The following is an 18131-nucleotide window of genomic DNA, read 5'->3' on the forward strand; positions in this document are numbered from 1 at the left end:
AGGGTTCTCTGGTCACCAGGAGTCGACACCAACTCGAGGGTACACTTTACCTTTAATCCTGGCTGTCTTCAGGGCATGGCAAGCAGGGCGACTATGCTGGCTCGTTCTTTTAACCCCATTTAGACTAAACTGGAAGAGGGGCTGCACTGGCTGATTTGCCCGGGCCCAGCACTTTACGTTGCTATGACTTTTTCCTTATATTGCTTATCTACTTCAGAGTACTCGTTTAAAAATACAATAGTTCTTATAATCCATTGCCAAACGGCAAGGGCTTCAATTCTACTTTGTGCTTAGTCATCAAATGTAGTGCCCACTGCTATAGATTTCGGTGGGGTTGAAGCCAAACGAAGGCTACGTAGCGCTTGTCTCCCCTGGTCGCCTGTAGGCAAGAGCCGCCATTTCTCTCGGAACAGCAGGCCTGCTTCCAGTTGCTAAACAACGCGCAGGGCAGGCGACTATGAGAGCATAAACACGTCCGCGCGACGAATCGGGGGTCGGGAGAAGAGTGGAGGGCACGCCCTTTGCTGCTGCTGACGCTGGCCTTTGAGCGGAGGCGGGCAGCGCGCGAATCCCGCGGCCGGCAGAAGAGCCCGCTTTCATCTTCCCCCTCCCAACCGGCGACTGTAAGAGAGCGTGTGATTGGGTAGAAGCGAAACAAAATGACGGCCGCTACCTGTCACGTGGCCTTCAAGTGTCATCGATGGGGGTGTTCCTGGTGACGTCCTCCTTCCCTCCCCGCTTCTTATCTATGCAGCCGGGGGAGTTCTTCGCGCAGGACAGAACCTGCCGAAGGTGTAGTCATGGCCGGGGTGCTCTCCTACGAGAGCTTAGTCCATGCCGTGTCTGGGGCTGTGGTGAGTGGCTGAAGGCGGGCGCTGGTGGCCTGTGAGGGCGGGAGGGGGTGGGGAAGCGAGGCTGGGGCCCCACGAGGAATCGCGCCCCAGGTGCATCGGGCGGGGAACGCACACCGGGACCAGGTGCAGAGCAGAGAAGGGCCGGGTGTCCTCCTCTCCCGCTTCACCTCTTGCTGTCCACACGCCACTTCGGATTCTAGCCCAAACTGCCACCACAGGACTGGGGGAATACAGACGGCCACGGGTCGGTAGAAACCTGCTGTCTGTGGAAGTGTGGTTACTTACTTACAGTAGTGGAAGTAACTTAGAAAGAGGTGGCCCAAAAAGGGGTGGTGAGGAGGATTTTACCACTGGTAGGTATCCTCAAACTTTTTTGGTGAGATGATAATGGGGCGTTTGTAGGCGACTAAGAGCACACTGTGGTAAGCTGCCACTTGGTTTTCATTTACCTGACTCGGGACAGGAGCAGGGACATAACAAGGTTGAAATGGGGCAAGAAGTGAAGATGCCGCCCCCCCCCCGCTGCCTTCACCCCCCACATCTTTGCTGCAGAATAATGATGTGGGCATAGTGAGAAAGAAAACGTTTTTGGCATTCCCCTTCTCTCACTCCTGTGCAAAGAAAATCACATACTGCCCATACTCCAGTGTTCCAGAAGCTTGTCAGGGAGGGAGAAGCTAAGAGTGGGCTCTTTCTCAGCCAATGGGGCCCCCTCCCTCATGGGCCCAGGAACACTTGTTCCCCCTCTTTCAGTTAAAGCTGCACCCTTGATCAAGAGGTCTGTCTGCAAATAGTTAGCATCCAAATTTGTGGTCAAAACTTGGGCAGTTTTAAAGTTTTTTAAAACTTAATCAGCACTGTTCCACAGCACAGGAACATCATAAGCAAGAGATTGTGGAGGGGGTGGGGGGAGCTTCCCAAGTGTAGTTCAGAGAAGTTATTAGAAAGGAGTCAGATAACTTGTGCCACAATCCAGCTAAAGCACAAGTGGTTGTACTTTTTGTAACCTCATAATATGCAATTTATACTGTGTCCATTTACTCACTTTCTCTTTGCATGTGCTCGCTTTTTCTGCTGTATTGAAATGCCAAGATCTAGAAAACTCTCAGTTTTGCTGTTAACTTTCTACCTTTTCAGCTTCTTGTTAAAACAGCTGTGGAACTCAAACATAACAGACTGGGTTTAAGAATGAGTTCCTTGTAAAGCCAGTAGAGTTCATATAGATATCAGCAGCTCTGGGGCTGGAGTGCTGTTAGAGATGTTTTTAACAAACCTGGCAAATAACTGTAGAGATCACATGAGATTTGCATGGTCGGGGTTCAAAAAAACAAGGTAGGTGAGTGTAAGTCTGGGAACAGGACTTAGAGACGAAGAGCAGATTGTACTGAAGAAGAGTTTTCTGCAATTAGTTGCACATTTAATTCTTCCTTCTGAAAGAATTTCTGGCCAATGAGCCTAGGACAACTGGAATACAAAGTATTTACATACTTAGAAATAGTTTGTTGTGCTTTTCTCAGATGTTCAAAGATGGATTAATTAAATAGTGCAAATATGATATTTCTGATAGAAAGCATTTCAGAGCAACACTTTACATCAATGAATTGCTGCTGCTATTCTGTATACACTATCAACTAATATTAACATACCAGTGCTGTTGAGTTTCTGCAACCAGGTGCTTGATTCTCTCTCGGGGCTCCTGATGGGCCACTACATTACTTCACTTTGATGCACCAGTATAATAAAAAGGCTGAGGAGTCTCAGACATATGTCTTGTGCTTTTGAACATCATTGTGCAAAGCAATCAGTGCTTCATATTTGCTTTCCAGTCTTTACTTTTCTGCCTCAATGTATCTCTTAAGTTGTGCTGCTGCTTCACATTCTGATATATTCTCCTCTGGTGCTTCTTTTGTTTCACTATGCCCAGGTCAGGAAATCAGGGCTTCCCTGAGAACAGGAGGCTTGTTAACAATTAGGATCCAAATAGGAGGGGGTTTAATACCCTCAGATCTTTGTAAACACTATAGTACATCTTATTCTCAGTATACTTATTAATGTAAGAACTTGCATTTATACCCACAGCCTTAGTACTGTGAGAATATTTCTGAAGCAACCCCCCTAAAGCTAGCCTTTGTGGTTCACCATTCCCTTTTTCTTTAACCCTTGCTACATATTTGGCCTATCAAGGAGATGCATTTGTGGAGAGGGATGATTGCAGTCATGGCAGGAAACAATTCTGCTATGTTTTTTCCCTAGTGATTATTGCAGAAAAAGCCATGCTTCAAAGTTCATAACTTTGCAAGAAGGAGCAGATTTACATTTGTCTTGAATTGCAGCTTGCTTTAAGGCAGTTATAATGTTCACTGTGCCTGTGAAGCAGGGCAATACTATTCCTGTTTTATGTATATAACATTAGGGAACTCATGAATACATTAACTCATGGCAAATATATCTTTCATCCATGTAAGTGCTAGCCCAAAATGACAGGTGGAGGCTGTCCTTAATTTTGTACTGAAAAGCTTACCTGTTTCCAACAACTTATGAAGCTCAGTGCAAGATTGTGGTTATGAGCTCTTCGTTTTTCTCAACTCTGTAACTTGGGGAAAGTGCCGGAACTCTTCCTTGACATTGCAGTTGGAGATTTCTTGCTTCAGTCTTCAAAGCTCAGCCCAACATAAATCAAGTCCTTGCCCTTTCCCAAGTCAGGGGAGGTGCACAATTTGTGACAATCACGAACTTTGACCGGGCAAGCAAGGTCAGCCAAAATCTGTGAACCCCTAGGAGAGGCTGAGGGAGTATGATTTGCCCAGAGCCACCTCGAGTGTTTGAGCTAGGATTGGCCTTTGCCTAGTTTTTTGTCCACTGGCCCATACCTTATTTTTTATCATATTTTTATACTGCCTGATATGTATATCTTTAGCTAGCTTTATTCCAACACATTGTGTTAACTCCTGGTTTTGTGTTCTGTGTTTGCCTTAAAATTATGCTGCATAAGACAAAGTTACATCTAGTTTTTGAAAAATCAAAGAAAATAGTGGAAAAATGTCTTGAGAATTGTGCACACTAGGACTTAATCAAAACTGTGACCTATATATCAGTTTCCATAGATTACTTATTACGTATCAAAGGCAGTACTTCGGGCTATATGGTTGTTTTTAAAAATTGCTATAGCAGCCTTTCTGTCAATGTAGATTTGAACAGTGCATCCCTCAAGTTATTCAAACAGAGAAGCTGTTAATTAGGAACACTGTGCTATTAAAAAGTCCCAAACTGAAAAACTGATGCACAAGTGAAATCATCATTTGGCTTCTCCTACCCATCTTACTCATCATTTGTTCATACTTTGTTCAGGCTTGTATTGGTGGGGCAGAAATGGGAGTGAAGAGAAAGACAGTGTTATTGTATTTGGCAGCTGACCTTGAGCTTGCAAATCCACACTTAAAAATTTCAAAACAATGGCTAGCACTTTTAAAATATCAATTTCAACCCTAACCATATGATATGGGCAGAGTCGCTTTTTACAATAGTGGTCTCCTGTAGTTGTTCAGCGAGAGCACTGTGTCGATTCAGTCCCAGTACAGATTCTCTCTCATTGGCTGTTGCTGATGTGTCTACCTTGTGTTTTTTCTAGAATAGATTATGAATCCTTTTTAGGGACAGGGAACCATCTTATTCTTTTTCTATATAAATGGCTTTGGAAACTTAGTCGAAAAGGGCATATACCGTAAAAGTAATTTCTAAGGCCAATAGAGTGCTCCAATATCTGCCTCTGTATAGTTGCTTCTTAGTTAAATGTGAATTGCATGTTAGCCTCGCTTTGCAAAAACTCCTATCCTAGCATTTCTTCTCAACATGGACAGTTGTTGATTTGTGATTAAATAACGCCTTAGGAGTGCTCTCACATGAATATGAGGGCTAAGGCAGCGGCTCAGAGCATGTTTACACAGTTATAGTCTGATTTATCCTTGATTAAGGCTACTCTTAGTACCTACCTTATTGTTAGCACTGAAACATTTGCTGTAGGTTATGCAGAGAGGGAATGTTATTATTTATTTGAAAGATTAAGATTAAAGGTTCCAGAACTTCAGCTTCCCTTCTGAGAAGGTGGTTTGTTAGGAATACATTACATCAGTGCTCCAGTGTCTGTTTGGGCAGCTCCCTATTCTTTTCAAATTTAATTCAGAATGCTGTTGATGGCCCACAAAGCCTTAAACAAGTTGATCCTAGCATATCTAAGAGTGCCCCTTGGTTCCATCACAACTTTTGACAGGGGACACCTTCTTAACCTTGCTGTCTTTGTATCTAGTTAGAACTGCAAGAGCTCACAATATCAAAACTTTGTTTCTGGGCACAGTTCAAAGTGCTGGTGCTTATATAAAGCCCTAAACTATTAGTGACCTGGATTCTTGAAGAATCACTTATTGTCACATGAACTTGTCCAGATGCTTTATTTTATTGTTTCATGATATATATTTTTTATTGTTGTATGCCCCCTGAAAGACTGCTTTGGAGGATAGCTTAGAATATATATATATATATATATATATATATATATATATATATATATGTGTGTGTGTGTGTATATATATATATATATATATATGTATAAAAATTCAATTTCTATATGGTTTACACAGATATAATAAATAAATAAGATGGATCCCTGTCCCCAAAGGGCTCACAATCTAAAAAGAAACGTAAGATAGATACCAGCAGCAGTCACTGGAGGTACTGTGCTGGGGGTAGATAGGGCCAGTAACTCTCCCCTGCTCAATAAAGAGAATTACCATGTTAAAAGGTGCCTCTTTGCCAAGTTAGCAGGGGTTATATAGTTACCCCAAGTTATATAGTGGCTTATTTTCAGCTCTGGGCTTTCTTTCCCCCTAGGCTAGTGACATGCCAAAGTATGAGCCTAGGTGTTAAGTTGCACTGCTTCCAGAAGACGTTTTTATCCAGATTTGCTCTTGGTGGGCAGTGTGAAATTTAAACAGTATAGCAGAGAGCAGTATTGTGGATTTTCCAGGGGGGGAAATCCCATACAAATTTTCATTTGCGTATTTTTTCCCCCTGCTCAGAAAATTTTACTATGTGTTCTTTCCCAATGGCCTAAGATGCCAAGTCAGACCAGATCTACAAACTATTTGACCTATATAGTTAGTTAAAGCACATACAAAGTACACCATATAAATTTTACATGCTGTATAAATTTCTCAAAGTTTTTCAAGTAGCCAGTTGAACTGTAATATTTATTCAATCAATAAACACACTTTGATTTTCTTGGAACATAACACTAAGTTCACTTGGAAGTTATTTATTTATATTGGAACACTTGTAAATATCTTAGTATTGTGACTCAACAATATAACAATTATGCAAAAAGAAACCTGTTAAGGCAGTGGGAAAATATTAACATATACTGATTGTTTAGCATGTCTGATAATTTACAGGTTTGAATTCAGCAGAGTGATGCAGGGCAGACTGTGGGAAAACATCTGTTTCAGAAACAAGAGTTAACATATTGTAACCTGGTAGATAAGTGGTTTTGATATCCGCAATAAGCAAGGAATTTTACTCAACTCATAGAAATCTTGCTTTTACAAAAAGAAGTTCCCAGAGAAATTTTATGGTATACTTTCAACAGTGAAGAACTAGCAAGATAGGATGAAGCCTATAAGATAGGTATAGGGGCACAACATGGCAACTCTGTTGGTTCTGTGTGATAGTTTTCGGAAAATTGGCTGTTCTCCTTGGGATTGTTTCCAAAGCCTAAGAAATCTTAGGCACCTAAAAATTTAAAATGTTTGCATCCCTTCCAGCTCTTTCAATACGATTGGGAATAAATTTAATTGTATACACATTATGGCTCTCATCTAATTCATTATGTCTTGGTTTTGTGGAAATGCTTGACCTCAAGTGTATGTATCTGAAAGAAAATTCCATTTATATCAATGGAATTTTGTTTCTTTGGTAAAAGAAAAAAATTAGAATTGGAACCTTAATCTTGCAAAGATTGAACAAGCTGTTCATACTGATGCAAAAATGCACGGGAAGTGGGGATGTTGCTTTGCTGGGATATTTGTTTATGATTTTTCTGAGTTATTCACTGCAGATCTGCAACAACCTGTGTGATACAGTTAACTATTTTTGTTAAACTTTTTAGGGTAGCGTGACAGCAATGACTGTGTTTTTCCCTCTGGATACAGCTAGACTAAGACTTCAAGGTAAGTGAATATTTGATTACATTTATCTTTTGTGGATCAGGTTTCCTCCTTTTTATTACATATGAATTGTGTTTATCCTACAATTCCTGTAAAGAGTCCAGGGTAGCATACATGAGGTGATCCCATTTTATCCTTGCAGAAGTGCTGTGAGGTAGGCTAGGCTGAAAGCTAGTGGAATTTCCAAGACCACCCAGTGACCTACATAAGTGAGAAAGAATTTTAACCAGGTCTTCCTAAAGTGGTTCTTTAGAAGTGATCTGATATCAGCAGTTGTTAAACAAGGATTTTTCCACCATAATCAGAACCCATCCTAGAATAGTGGGTATTCCCAGCATGCCTCAGGAAATAGACAGGAAGTTATCTCAGCCAAAGTTTCCTGTTTGTAGTAGAAGGATCCCCATTCCCCCAGTTCCTTTCCTGTGTGCCTCAGGATAGCAACTAGGAGAGAGCGAGCTCCAGATAATTTCTACCTCCTTTGTTTTCCTTCCTCAAGCTTTCCTATCGATCTCTGCTCTGCCTGCCTCTGCCCTGCCTCCCCTGACTCTGTCACCATGAATTCCTCCTGTCCCATCCCTCCCCCTTACACATGGAGCGAGCGCAGACGGTGGAAGTCCTTATGGGTTCCCTGTCGGAAGGATCCCATGACGGTGGGACCCAGAACCAGCGGGGAAGGAAGCACTCTCCGAACACCACCATATGTCTTTGCAAAAAGGTTTCCAGAGAAATGTTGTAGTATTTTTTCAGCAATGAAGAACTACCAAGATAAAGTTTATAAGATGCCATTGGGCACAACATGACACTGATGCTGTTCAAAAGTTTTCAAAGAATGGTCTGTTTTCTTTAGGACTGATACTTTCAAGGTCTGAAAAATCCTGGGTACCTAGAAACTTGAAAAGTTTTCAGCCTTCTGTTATCTGTATAATACATCTGCACTGGAAGACTAGTTTATTGTCACTGGCAAACTAATACCTAGAAAATGGCCCCAAGCAACTTTACAAGTATTTGGGAAGCTCTATGTGCCAATGAGGATCTGTGCAACAGAGCTTTTGTTGGAGAAATACGGATATACCTAGACTTCTATGATTTTGAATGGGCAAAGAAAGCATGAGAAGCTTGAATGACATGAGTGTACAATTTTCTTTGAAAAGCAGATATAAATCTGTGTTCATACGTGTACTTCTTGTGTTTGGAAGAGAAAGATTGATGTGGCCTTGAAAATCATGTATATGTTATGAAGTGCTGCCAGATTCAGGCTCTTTTTAACTTGGCCTCTGTCATATGTTGTATCTTAATTCAGCAGTTGCGTCTTAGAAACTAGGGAGAGGTTATTGTAATGGAGAGCTGGGGAAGTAAGTTCTCATTTCTTGAAGCAAACACAAATTAGTTAACCCTCTGAAGTAAGTTGAGTCCTTTCAGATGTGAGGTAAACAGGGAAGCACAAGTATCTTTTCCAAATTATCAAAAATATCACTCAGTATCTGACCCCATTTATTTATGTGTGGTTGGCTTGTATATCTATCCATGATAGGGTAAGCAAAAGTTGTTTCAGATGAGGCAGAGGAGCCTGGAGATGAGAAATGCAAGACATTGTCCTATCTGTCCCACCTGCTTCTCTGTTACATCTGAAGTACTCCTTGGAATAACAGTGAAAAGAAGAATGAACATTATTCTATTTCTTAAAGGTTAAAATTTGCCTTTCAGTTGATGAAAAACGCAAATCTAAAACAACGCACACTGTTCTGTTGGAGATAATAAAAGAAGAAGGGCTGTAAGTACAGGATCTTTTAGTGAGCAGAATCTGAATATTCACAAATATTCTGCATTTACTTCAAGTGTGTCAATCTACTTTATATGTAGTAGTTTCTTCATTTGCCCAGTAATATGTGTATGTGGATAGCCATGTTAGTCTTTTTGTTGATCCTGTAGAATGTATGGGTGGCGCTTTAAGATTGAAGTGAGTTGTTGCCCATGAAAGCTGATGTTTGTTTGTAACATCCAATTTTTAAAAAAATCTACAATTAAATAAGTGCCATCTGTTTATACTACAGATTCATTTGCCCAGTATTTTATATTTCGTGTTAAAAATATACAGATTTCTTTGCAATAAGGCTTTGAAGAACAGTATACAACATTTCAGCCATAAATACTTTATTCCTTCATGAACACTTTAAGCCCAGCTCTTGCAATAAGAAGTTAGGGCAAAATTAGATTTGATGATAAATGCATCATTGTCTAGTTATTTTTAAAATAAAGTGTGTGGGGACTTGATCCCATTTGAGAACATTATATGGAGGTAGAGGCGTGTAACTCTTCTGTGCTGTTTTCCTACCTCAAATAACCCCCAAGTGACTATCTGACTCTCCAAGATGCCACTTACTGTATTGAAACCTCCAAGGTTATATAGTTGCTGGGGGGGGGGGGATTGGCACGGAAGTAAAGGATTAAAGGGTTAAACACTCCCTACCAGTCCAAATCCAGACTGGGCACCTGAGTGTTTGCTATTGAAAACAACCCTCTAACTAGAAAACAATGCTTTTTAATGTGACATCTATAATGTGGCACCTTAAAATTTAGTGGTGAAAAGTATGCCTTTTGCTGCACAGGAAACAATGGCCCTTTTTCTGGCAACCAGTTCATCCCATATCCCACTGATGCAACTAACTTGGTTCCACTGAGCTTAATTTGGACATGGGAATGGGATCACTGGAGCTCGGCCCTCATCCCTTTTTCATCGGATTAAACTGCACTTGTGTGGAAAGTACAGTACAAAAATATGGATGATGTCTTTATTTTGTAAACCAAGCCCACTGTTGTCAGTTTTATAAATAAGGAATCAAGCACCTTATAGTAGGATAACTGCTGCTGTGCTATTCTCTTGTGGTGCTGCAAGAAGGTGGCAGACAGGGGCATGGGGAGAGGGCTGGATTTCCACAGCTTTCCAGCTGACTCTAGCATCTGACTCTAGTCAGAACCAGTAGTTGCTCCAATGAGGAGACCATCAATTTCTCCTCTTCCTTTCTGTGTGAATACAGTGAATTACCAATTGATTCTTTATGGTATTTTGTTCTTAATTAGAAGAAATAATTTTAACCAGGAAATTTTTGAACAGTTGTATTGTAGTTGCCATCCCACACATGCACACAAGAAGCTGTTCATTTGTACAGCATTTTGGATCCTAATGTAACACAAGTCTATATTTACTCAGAAGTATGTAATCGCTGAGTTCAACAAGTGTGTGTGTATAGAATTGCAGCCTTATAAGGTATTTGGGGCCAGCAGTTGTCACTTCAGAAAAAAGGAAAATATATTTAGTCAGTTGCTTTGCTTTTCAAGGGCTTAATACAAGCCTGTTCTGCAGGTCATTTATGACTGCTGGATTTTTTATCAGGCTACAGATACTGTCACTTGCTAAATGGGATTTTCATGAACTTTGCTTTCTGCTTCTGTCTCTTTTTCTTTAGCCTGGCACCGTATCGAGGGTGGTTCCCTGTCATCTCCAGCCTTTGTTGTTCCAACTTTGTATATTTTTATACGTTTAACAGTCTCAAAGCTATGTGGGTCAAAGGTCATCATTCAACCACAGGAAAAGACTTGATTCTTGGTATCGTTGCAGGTAATGGAATCCTACCAATTGTGCCAGAAATCTGCTAAAACTGTTGGGGTTTAATCTATGATATAGATGCTATATTTTGCTTCACAAAGTTAGTTCAAAGACGTGAGATGTGGTTGTGTTGAACTTGCATCTCGTTTACATGGGAACCTCCTTGATTTTCTCTTTCTGTTGCTACTTAGACTTGGTTTTCACAGTTGCATCTGGTTTAACTTTGTCTTCATCTCGTTACCCAGTTAACATCTTTGGCTTATTTTTATATTTACACTATTTGTGTCCTTGGACTGATTTATTGCTCAGGGTTGATAACAAAACCCTTGATTTGTTTGGTCTGAGAAACATTTGGTTAGAGTGTAGAGAAAAGATTGTTGGGTAGCTAGCTCTGTGAACATAAACTATACAGACATGGAACATTTGATGCAGTCTTCCTAATCTTCTTGAAGTGATAACTTGCATTGTAGATAACTTGGAAGAGTATTTACTTAACCTATACAATGCTTTCTTCATATACAATCCTCCTTTTATATGTTCTGAAAAGACAAACTGGATGCCTTTATAATTCATCCCATAAGCTCACTTACCTGTGTCAGCTTATTACTCTTTGCACGGGCGCGCACAGACACACAGTGTGTGATATTGTAGTACTGTATGTCTTCTGTAATGAATGTGAGCAGGCCCAGTAACTCGGAACAAAGCATAGTCTTGGAGCCTTCTTCAGATGCTGTTGGCTGGTAGTACTAGTATGTTGGGGGCCCTCAGCCTTGAGGGGTTCTATGGCACTTTCCCCCCTTTGCCACTGCCCCCCATCACACCCCGAGTGTGAATACATAGGTGAAATCTGAACATGGCATGCAGCTTCTTGGAATATTAATTTTGTTGCTTAATGATTTGGCATTTCTGATCTTCATTCATTAACTACACAATCCCAGAACACAGGAAGTGGAAAACTTGGGACAAACAAGAGAAAATATTTGAGAACTAAGGTGTGTACCTCTTACGAGAAACAACTTGCTTTTCCTGTTTGGCTTGGTAAATCACATACATCATCACATGGAGCACTGACAGGTCCCAGTGAGATGAAGAATTTGAACAAGGCAAACTTCTTCTCTTTTTAAAGTAGAATGTCTGTGCGGGTGTGATATATTTGTTTAAATCAATAATTTTGTACACGGAGAATAAAAAAATAATTCTACTAATCTTGTTAGGCCTCTTATTCTTTTCTTTTTTGTTTTGGTTTGTGTTGCCCCAGGAATAGTGAACGTATTGTTGACTACTCCGCTCTGGGTAGTGAACACCCGCCTGAAACTCCAAGGGGCAAAATTTAGGAATGAAGACATCATACCAACCAACTACAAAGGCATTGTCGGTAAGCATTTACTGCTTTCAGTCTTGGGCACTACTAAGCAAGTTTGGATCTTGCCCAGTGTGCTCAACATCACATGTAATTTGACTCTGAAAAATAGGCAAAAAGACAGATTCCGGTGAAATAAATGATTATGAAATGTGATATCCCATAGGGAGTGCTCCTATAATTCCAGTCTGTCTCAATGGCTCTATAAGAATGCAGTGCAATTCTTGCAGCTTTGGGACTGGGATGGATACAAGAGTGTGGGACAAAGATGGAGAGACTGTGAGTGGGGTGGATGAATGACAAAAAGCCGGCTTCAGGGATTTAGTGCAGCAGCATGGAAGTTAGTGGAATGAAGGGGCAAATGCCACAACACATGGATAAGATGATTAGTTTATAAATTAAAAAGAGAAGGGCGGAGGGGGGGGAGGAGGATGCCATGGGGACTACTATAGTTTCACCCAGCTCCCATATTTCCCTTCTTGTCACTCTAATCCATATTCTCTCCCCTACTCTTCCTCCTCTCCAGGAGCTTTCCCAGACAGCAGGCTTTACCACGGGCTTACTGAGAAGCTTTACTGCGAGTTCATAGTTGCCCCCCCACAAAAGGATGCAAAAAAGTGGATCCCCCCCCGCACCGGATATAAATTGGGCTACACTTGAATATGCAATACAAAACTTGAATTGTGTATGAAGTGCTCCCCAATAGCTCACAGGGATGTCTGGGTAAATTTAGCCAATATGTGAACTCATCCCCTCCATTCCAGAGGAGATGCGAACTAAAAGCCAGGTGTGAATGAAAAACTGCCTGTGTGTCTCCTCATTCCAGCACTGAAGTTAGGACAGCTGTCTCTTCCATGACCAGATAAATTTAATCTCTCTCCAGTGTAGGCAGAATTTCTTCATTTGTAGTCATATGTTGGGCAGTAATTTTATCTAAAAACAATGGCCTTTAATACACAACACCCATCTCTTGCCCTTCTTCCCCATATATATACTTCATGAATATGTGTGTACCCCCTTCTCCATAAGCAAACTGTGCCCCTAGGAAGCTGTTTTCTACCGAGTTAGACCATTGGTCCATCTAGCGTCAGTATTGTTTACACAGACTGGCAGTAGCTTCTCCAATGTTACAGGCAGGAGTCTCTCTCAGCCTTATCTGGAGATGCCAGGGAGGGAACTTAGAACCTTCTTCATGCAAGTATACAGGTGCTCTTCCCAGAGCAGCCTCACCCCCTCAGGGGAATTTCCCGCACATGGTCTCCTATTCAAATGGAAATCAGGGCAGACCCTGCTTAGCAAAGTGGGGGACAGGTTGCATTGATGCTTGCTACCACAAGACCAGCTCTCCTCCCTAGCTGTGCCTTGTCCGTCAGGTACACAATGCTAGCATCTGACAACCCTTTATTTTTGCACAGTGTTCCCATTACTTGCACTCCCAAGTCCTGTTTGCCATTAACTTTGTTTCCTCTATAAATATGCTTCTGCTGTCCCAAACTCAACAGAAGATCTTTACAAACATAAAATGTGGCTGTTCCTCGCATCCAGTTTGCTGTGACCCCTGCCTCTTCCACAAATCTTGTTAGTATCTTCCCCCACTATATATACCCCTGCCACATCTTAGTGCCTACTTCCCATTGGGGTGTGCACAAAACCAGGTTGCTTGGTTCAGTTCGAATATGAATCGGACTTGAACTGGACCAGGCATATTCAGTTTGGCACCACCACCCCTGAACTTGCTACAATTTGTGGGTTTTTAATTTACTCACCCCCTCTGGGAGGCATTGTCACGGCCATGCAAAGGCCCATTGGGCATGCATGGTAGCTTCCAAAATGGCCACTGCAACGGAGGGCAATGAGAGAGTACTCAGCTGAGTTATCTATTAAAGTTACAAGGCAAATGTGGAAGTATTGTGGAAAATGCTTGACTGAAGATAGATGACAGAGTAGCTTATAAAATGTGTAACTAATTGCATCCTCTTGTATTTCAAAATTGTTCCCCCCCCCATCTTCCTCATCAGATGCCTTTCATCAGATAATAAGAGAAGAAGGAATCTTGGCTTTGTGGAATGGTACTTTTCCTTCTTTGTTGCTGGTGTTCAATCCTGCCATACAATTCATGTTCTATGAAGGACTTAAGCGAAAGATTTTGAAGAGGCAAGTGCAGGTGAGATGCAAGCAAAGTGGTGATTAGTTCCAGCTTCAGAAGTTGGTCTCCTAAAAGGTATCCCATTGCCCATTTTGTTAGGCTCAAATATTGCCAGATCTGTGTTTGCATTTAAGTAACCTTTTCTTTATACAGTTGCAGCTTTCTTCACTGGATGCATTTGTCATTGGAGCAATAGCCAAAGCAATTGCCACTACACTCACTTACCCCATGCAGACAGTGCAGTCAATTTTGCGGGTAGGTACCCATAACGACCACATTTTATTATTGCTTTGTAGAATTGCCTCAGGTCAGTATTAACAATACAAACTGACAAGCATTCATCTCATCTGATGGTTCTTAATTTGTTGCAATGGCAGAAAAGCACAGGCTCTTCCTATAACATCTGGAAATGCTTTTAGGAAGTTGTTTAATGTTTATAATTAAACCATTTCCTGCTTAATCAGTTCTCTTAATTACTTGGGTACATTATGTTTGGAAGATACTGCATCAAATGTAAGGTTATGCTTCAGATCCTAAATATGAATAGGTTCTGTTTTTAGGAAAAACAAATATGCAGGATTTGAGATGAGTTGTATTAACAACATAGTATATGGCCTCCATTGTGGATATTACTACTCTGTTGGCAAGTTAGCTAACTTACCAGATTGCATAATTGAATTTAGTGCTTGAGTGAGATTTTCTTCCATGCATAAATTGTTAGATTATTGTTAGTTGTCATTCTAGTGAAGGGCAGGTCTTGCAGCCCTGTATTCTTCTGCTTTAAATATTTCTATGCTTTATAGCATCCCCTTCCCTCCCTGCCCAACACAATCCAAGTGATGTGTATAATTTTGATGCATAAGTTGGGTTTTCTTGGTCAGAGTTGTTTTCTTGACATCCTTTTTGGGCAGTGTAAGCAGTTCTGATTTGAGCAAAGAGCAATATTGTCACTGATTCTCACAAATATGTGAGAATTTGTTGAATCTAGGGCTAGTTCACTGTATGAGATCTCAATCATAGTAAACAAATCATTTTACTGAATGTAGGCAAGTTGAATTCCAAATAATAAAAGTTACTTCATACTCTTCAATGCTTTCTCATGCCCAAAATGCCACAGGTCTTTCTGGTGTCACACCTTTCCCAAGCAGGAGTTAAGTTAGCAGGAATAATGAAGGGGAAATTAATTCATTTTTGTCTTTTTCAGTTTGGACGTCATCAACTGAACCCAGAAAACAGGACACTAGGCAGTCTTAAAAATGTTCTCTACCTTCTTCGACAGAGAATAAAGTGAGCTTTCCTTTTTTAAAAAAATTAACATTTTAATAGTTTGTAACTATATCATATGGTTTGGGGATTGTTTTAATGAAAGGTGGTATACAAATTTAACAATAAATAAAATATGCCCTTTGACGTATTTGCTGTGTTGTGGGTGATAAGTGTTCCTGGCCACTTTGTCCTTGTTTAAAGCCAAATTGAACTGGATAAAGAAAGCTCTATACACCCAACCTATTAACCTGTTCAGCCAAATTTCTCACATCATAATTCCCAAGAATATATAAATGAACATAAAATTATAAGGAACAGAAAGAATTAAGTTCAGTGGACCTTAATACTGATTTCTACCCATTCCATTTCAGTTTCCATGATGATCTGCTGTAAATTGATCATATTAGTATAAGCAATTGCATGGACTGTAAATGGCTAAATAGGGACCAAGATTCTTTTTTTTTTTAAGGAAAAAAATTGACCATAGGCTACAGCCATACCACCTTGAACATACCTGATCTCATCTGATCTTGGAAGCTAAGCAAGGTCAGGATTGGTTAGTACTGAGATGGGAGACTACCTGGGAATACTGAGTGCTGTAGGTTTAAAAAAATTGACCACAGTGTGTTAAATCTTGCACACAATATTCCCCTTGGTAGAGCTCTTTTGATCTGTGCATTTGAAAATCTGAACAAAACTAGGTCATTCTTAATGTACATTTTATTTCTAATTAAATGTACTATTTGTTTTTCCATTTCTTCCTTGCCTTTCCACAACAAAACTAAAACAGTTCTATTACAAAAGAAATATCAAATGCAGGCATCAAATTATTCTACAAAGACCAACCTGAAGAGCAGTGTGGGGAAGAATGTGGGGAAGAATGTGGAGCTACTAATATCCCGCCCCCCCCCCAGGTCTGCCAAATTAGGAAATCCTAGTTCACTGAGTATCTTCAAAGCCTCAATACAGGTGTAGTTCAAGATCTTCAGACATCTGAGGTGGGGCACCAAATTCCACTCCCCCTTATTTCATAGTATGGTGGTAGGCACAAAGAGCTGCACAGGATTTTTAAAAAAGAAGGGGATGGAGCAAAAGAGAGGAGAGAGACCACTCATTCCGCTTCCTCTTCTGCTCTATCCCTGTCCTGCTCAAATAGAGTGTGAGAGGAGGAGTGATGCAGGTGCCATCAATGACTGCCCCTAATAATTGACAGGCTGCTCCTGTCTGTCTGACATAGACAGGCTGCTCCTGTCTGAGTTGCTTTGCAAAGCAGAGCCAGGAGGGCATGATTTCCAGAGGAGAAGTGACAGGTAGAAAAAGGATGTTTAACCCTTCCCTTGCCTGCCACTTTCCCGTTTAATTTATTCTCCCCGCAAATCTGTCTGTCTTTCAGTCTGAGTTCCAGAGCTATGTTTCTGGTTGAAACATCAGGGTGGGGGAGCAGCGGGTGAGGAAAGAGACACACTCTCCCCCTTACCACTTTTCTACTGGAAATTGTGCCCTCCCTATCTTCTCTTGCAAAGCACCACCATCACCTGGACTTTAAAAACACAAAACTAAGATGGAATGTCTGGTTTACCCTGGGGCAGTTTTCAAAACCCCTATGGGTTTCACAGAGGAGAATGTGTCATTAAGTAGTCTTGGACACTTTTGTTGTGTTTTATGGTGGTGAGAGACAGACATCCTTTATGAGACCTTGAGGACAGAAGGAAAAATTATATGTCATTTTGTTTCATAGTAAGACAACACTTTCAACTGTGTCAAACTTTCTTTGCAGGCGCTTCGGATTAGCAGGACTTTATAAAGGGCTTGAAGCAAAACTGCTGCAAACAGTTCTCACAGCTGCACTAATGTTCCTTGTCTATGAAAAACTTACTGCTGCTACTTTCACAGTAATGGGATTAAAGCATTCATTGAAACACTGAAGTATTGCCCTCTACAGCACATTAAACTTAGATTCTGGGGAATCATAAATGCAGTATCTGGGGAATGACTGGGGTGCTACAGAAGGCTTTCCCTTCAAAGGCTACAGTTCTTCATTATGTTCTTATTGAATGCTTCATAATGTGTCTGTCTGGAAAGAAGCCTGAAGTGTAATCTGAAAGGATTTGCTGCCATTCAGTGTAAATGGGTTGGTCCTTCTTATCTTTTGGAATATTTTGCTTTTTGAAGCAAAATGAAAGGGAATATTTGAGAATTAGATGAAGTTCACAAACTGCTTGGGTGGGATTCCGTTTCTTTTTACTGGAAATGAGGGTGTCCGTGCTATATTTAATTTTTCTTTTAAAGTACTCTCCATTCTTTCTCCATTTGCTGTCGAACTGTTTCAGGGCTGTGATATTGTATAATCTCCTTGAAAATTGGATAATTAAAAGACATCATAGATAATCATGCTTTGGGTGTAAGCTTTATTTTCTTTTCCTGGCTAAGAATTTTGGGTTGGCTTGGAAGAGTTACTTTTACTGGAATAGTGTTTCCCAATGTAGTGGTCTACAGACTAAATGTCATGAGAAAATCTGTTCTGGGTAAAGTCAAATGGTCGTGTCTTTTTTTATTTAGAGAGTATTTAGCTCTTGTGCAGTGGATTAATTTTTAAGTTCCTGAGATAATTGACTAGGTTGTTTAAAATGAAGTTCTTCGACGTGGTCTCTGTGCTTTACACGAATGGGCTTTGCGCCTGCGCAGA

The 18131-nt window shown here is 40.7% G+C and overlaps 1 protein-coding gene and 1 pseudogene across 3 annotated transcripts; both read left to right on the top strand.

The window, feature by feature from the left end:
• The first annotated feature begins 516 nt into the window (after positions 1 to 516).
• Positions 517 to 17838, top strand: SLC25A17 (solute carrier family 25 member 17). Of its 3 annotated transcripts, none has more exons than XM_053251988.1 (9): positions 517 to 623; positions 7012 to 7072; positions 8774 to 8840; positions 10534 to 10685; positions 11932 to 12048; positions 14052 to 14197; positions 14333 to 14434; positions 15384 to 15466; positions 17223 to 17838. In XM_053251988.1, exons 2-9 carry the CDS (start codon positions 7027 to 7029, stop codon positions 17368 to 17370), a joined length of 861 nt encoding a protein of 286 aa, XP_053107963.1. In that variant the 5' UTR covers positions 517 to 623; positions 7012 to 7026; the 3' UTR covers positions 17371 to 17838. The 3 variants fall into 3 exon arrangements, with proteins under 3 accessions (XP_053107963.1, XP_053107962.1, XP_053107961.1); XM_053251986.1 differs by lacking the exon at positions 517 to 623 and adding an exon at positions 645 to 854; XM_053251987.1 differs by lacking the exons at positions 517 to 623; positions 14333 to 14434 and adding an exon at positions 643 to 854.
• On the top strand, positions 15932 to 16050 carry LOC128328646 (uncharacterized; annotated as a pseudogene).
• Positions 17839 to 18131: the final 293 nt, after the last annotated feature.

Source organism: Hemicordylus capensis, chromosome 5, assembly GCF_027244095.1.
Source record: "Hemicordylus capensis ecotype Gifberg chromosome 5, rHemCap1.1.pri, whole genome shotgun sequence".
In the NCBI taxonomy this organism is placed as follows: Eukaryota; Metazoa; Chordata; class Lepidosauria; order Squamata; family Cordylidae; genus Hemicordylus; species Hemicordylus capensis.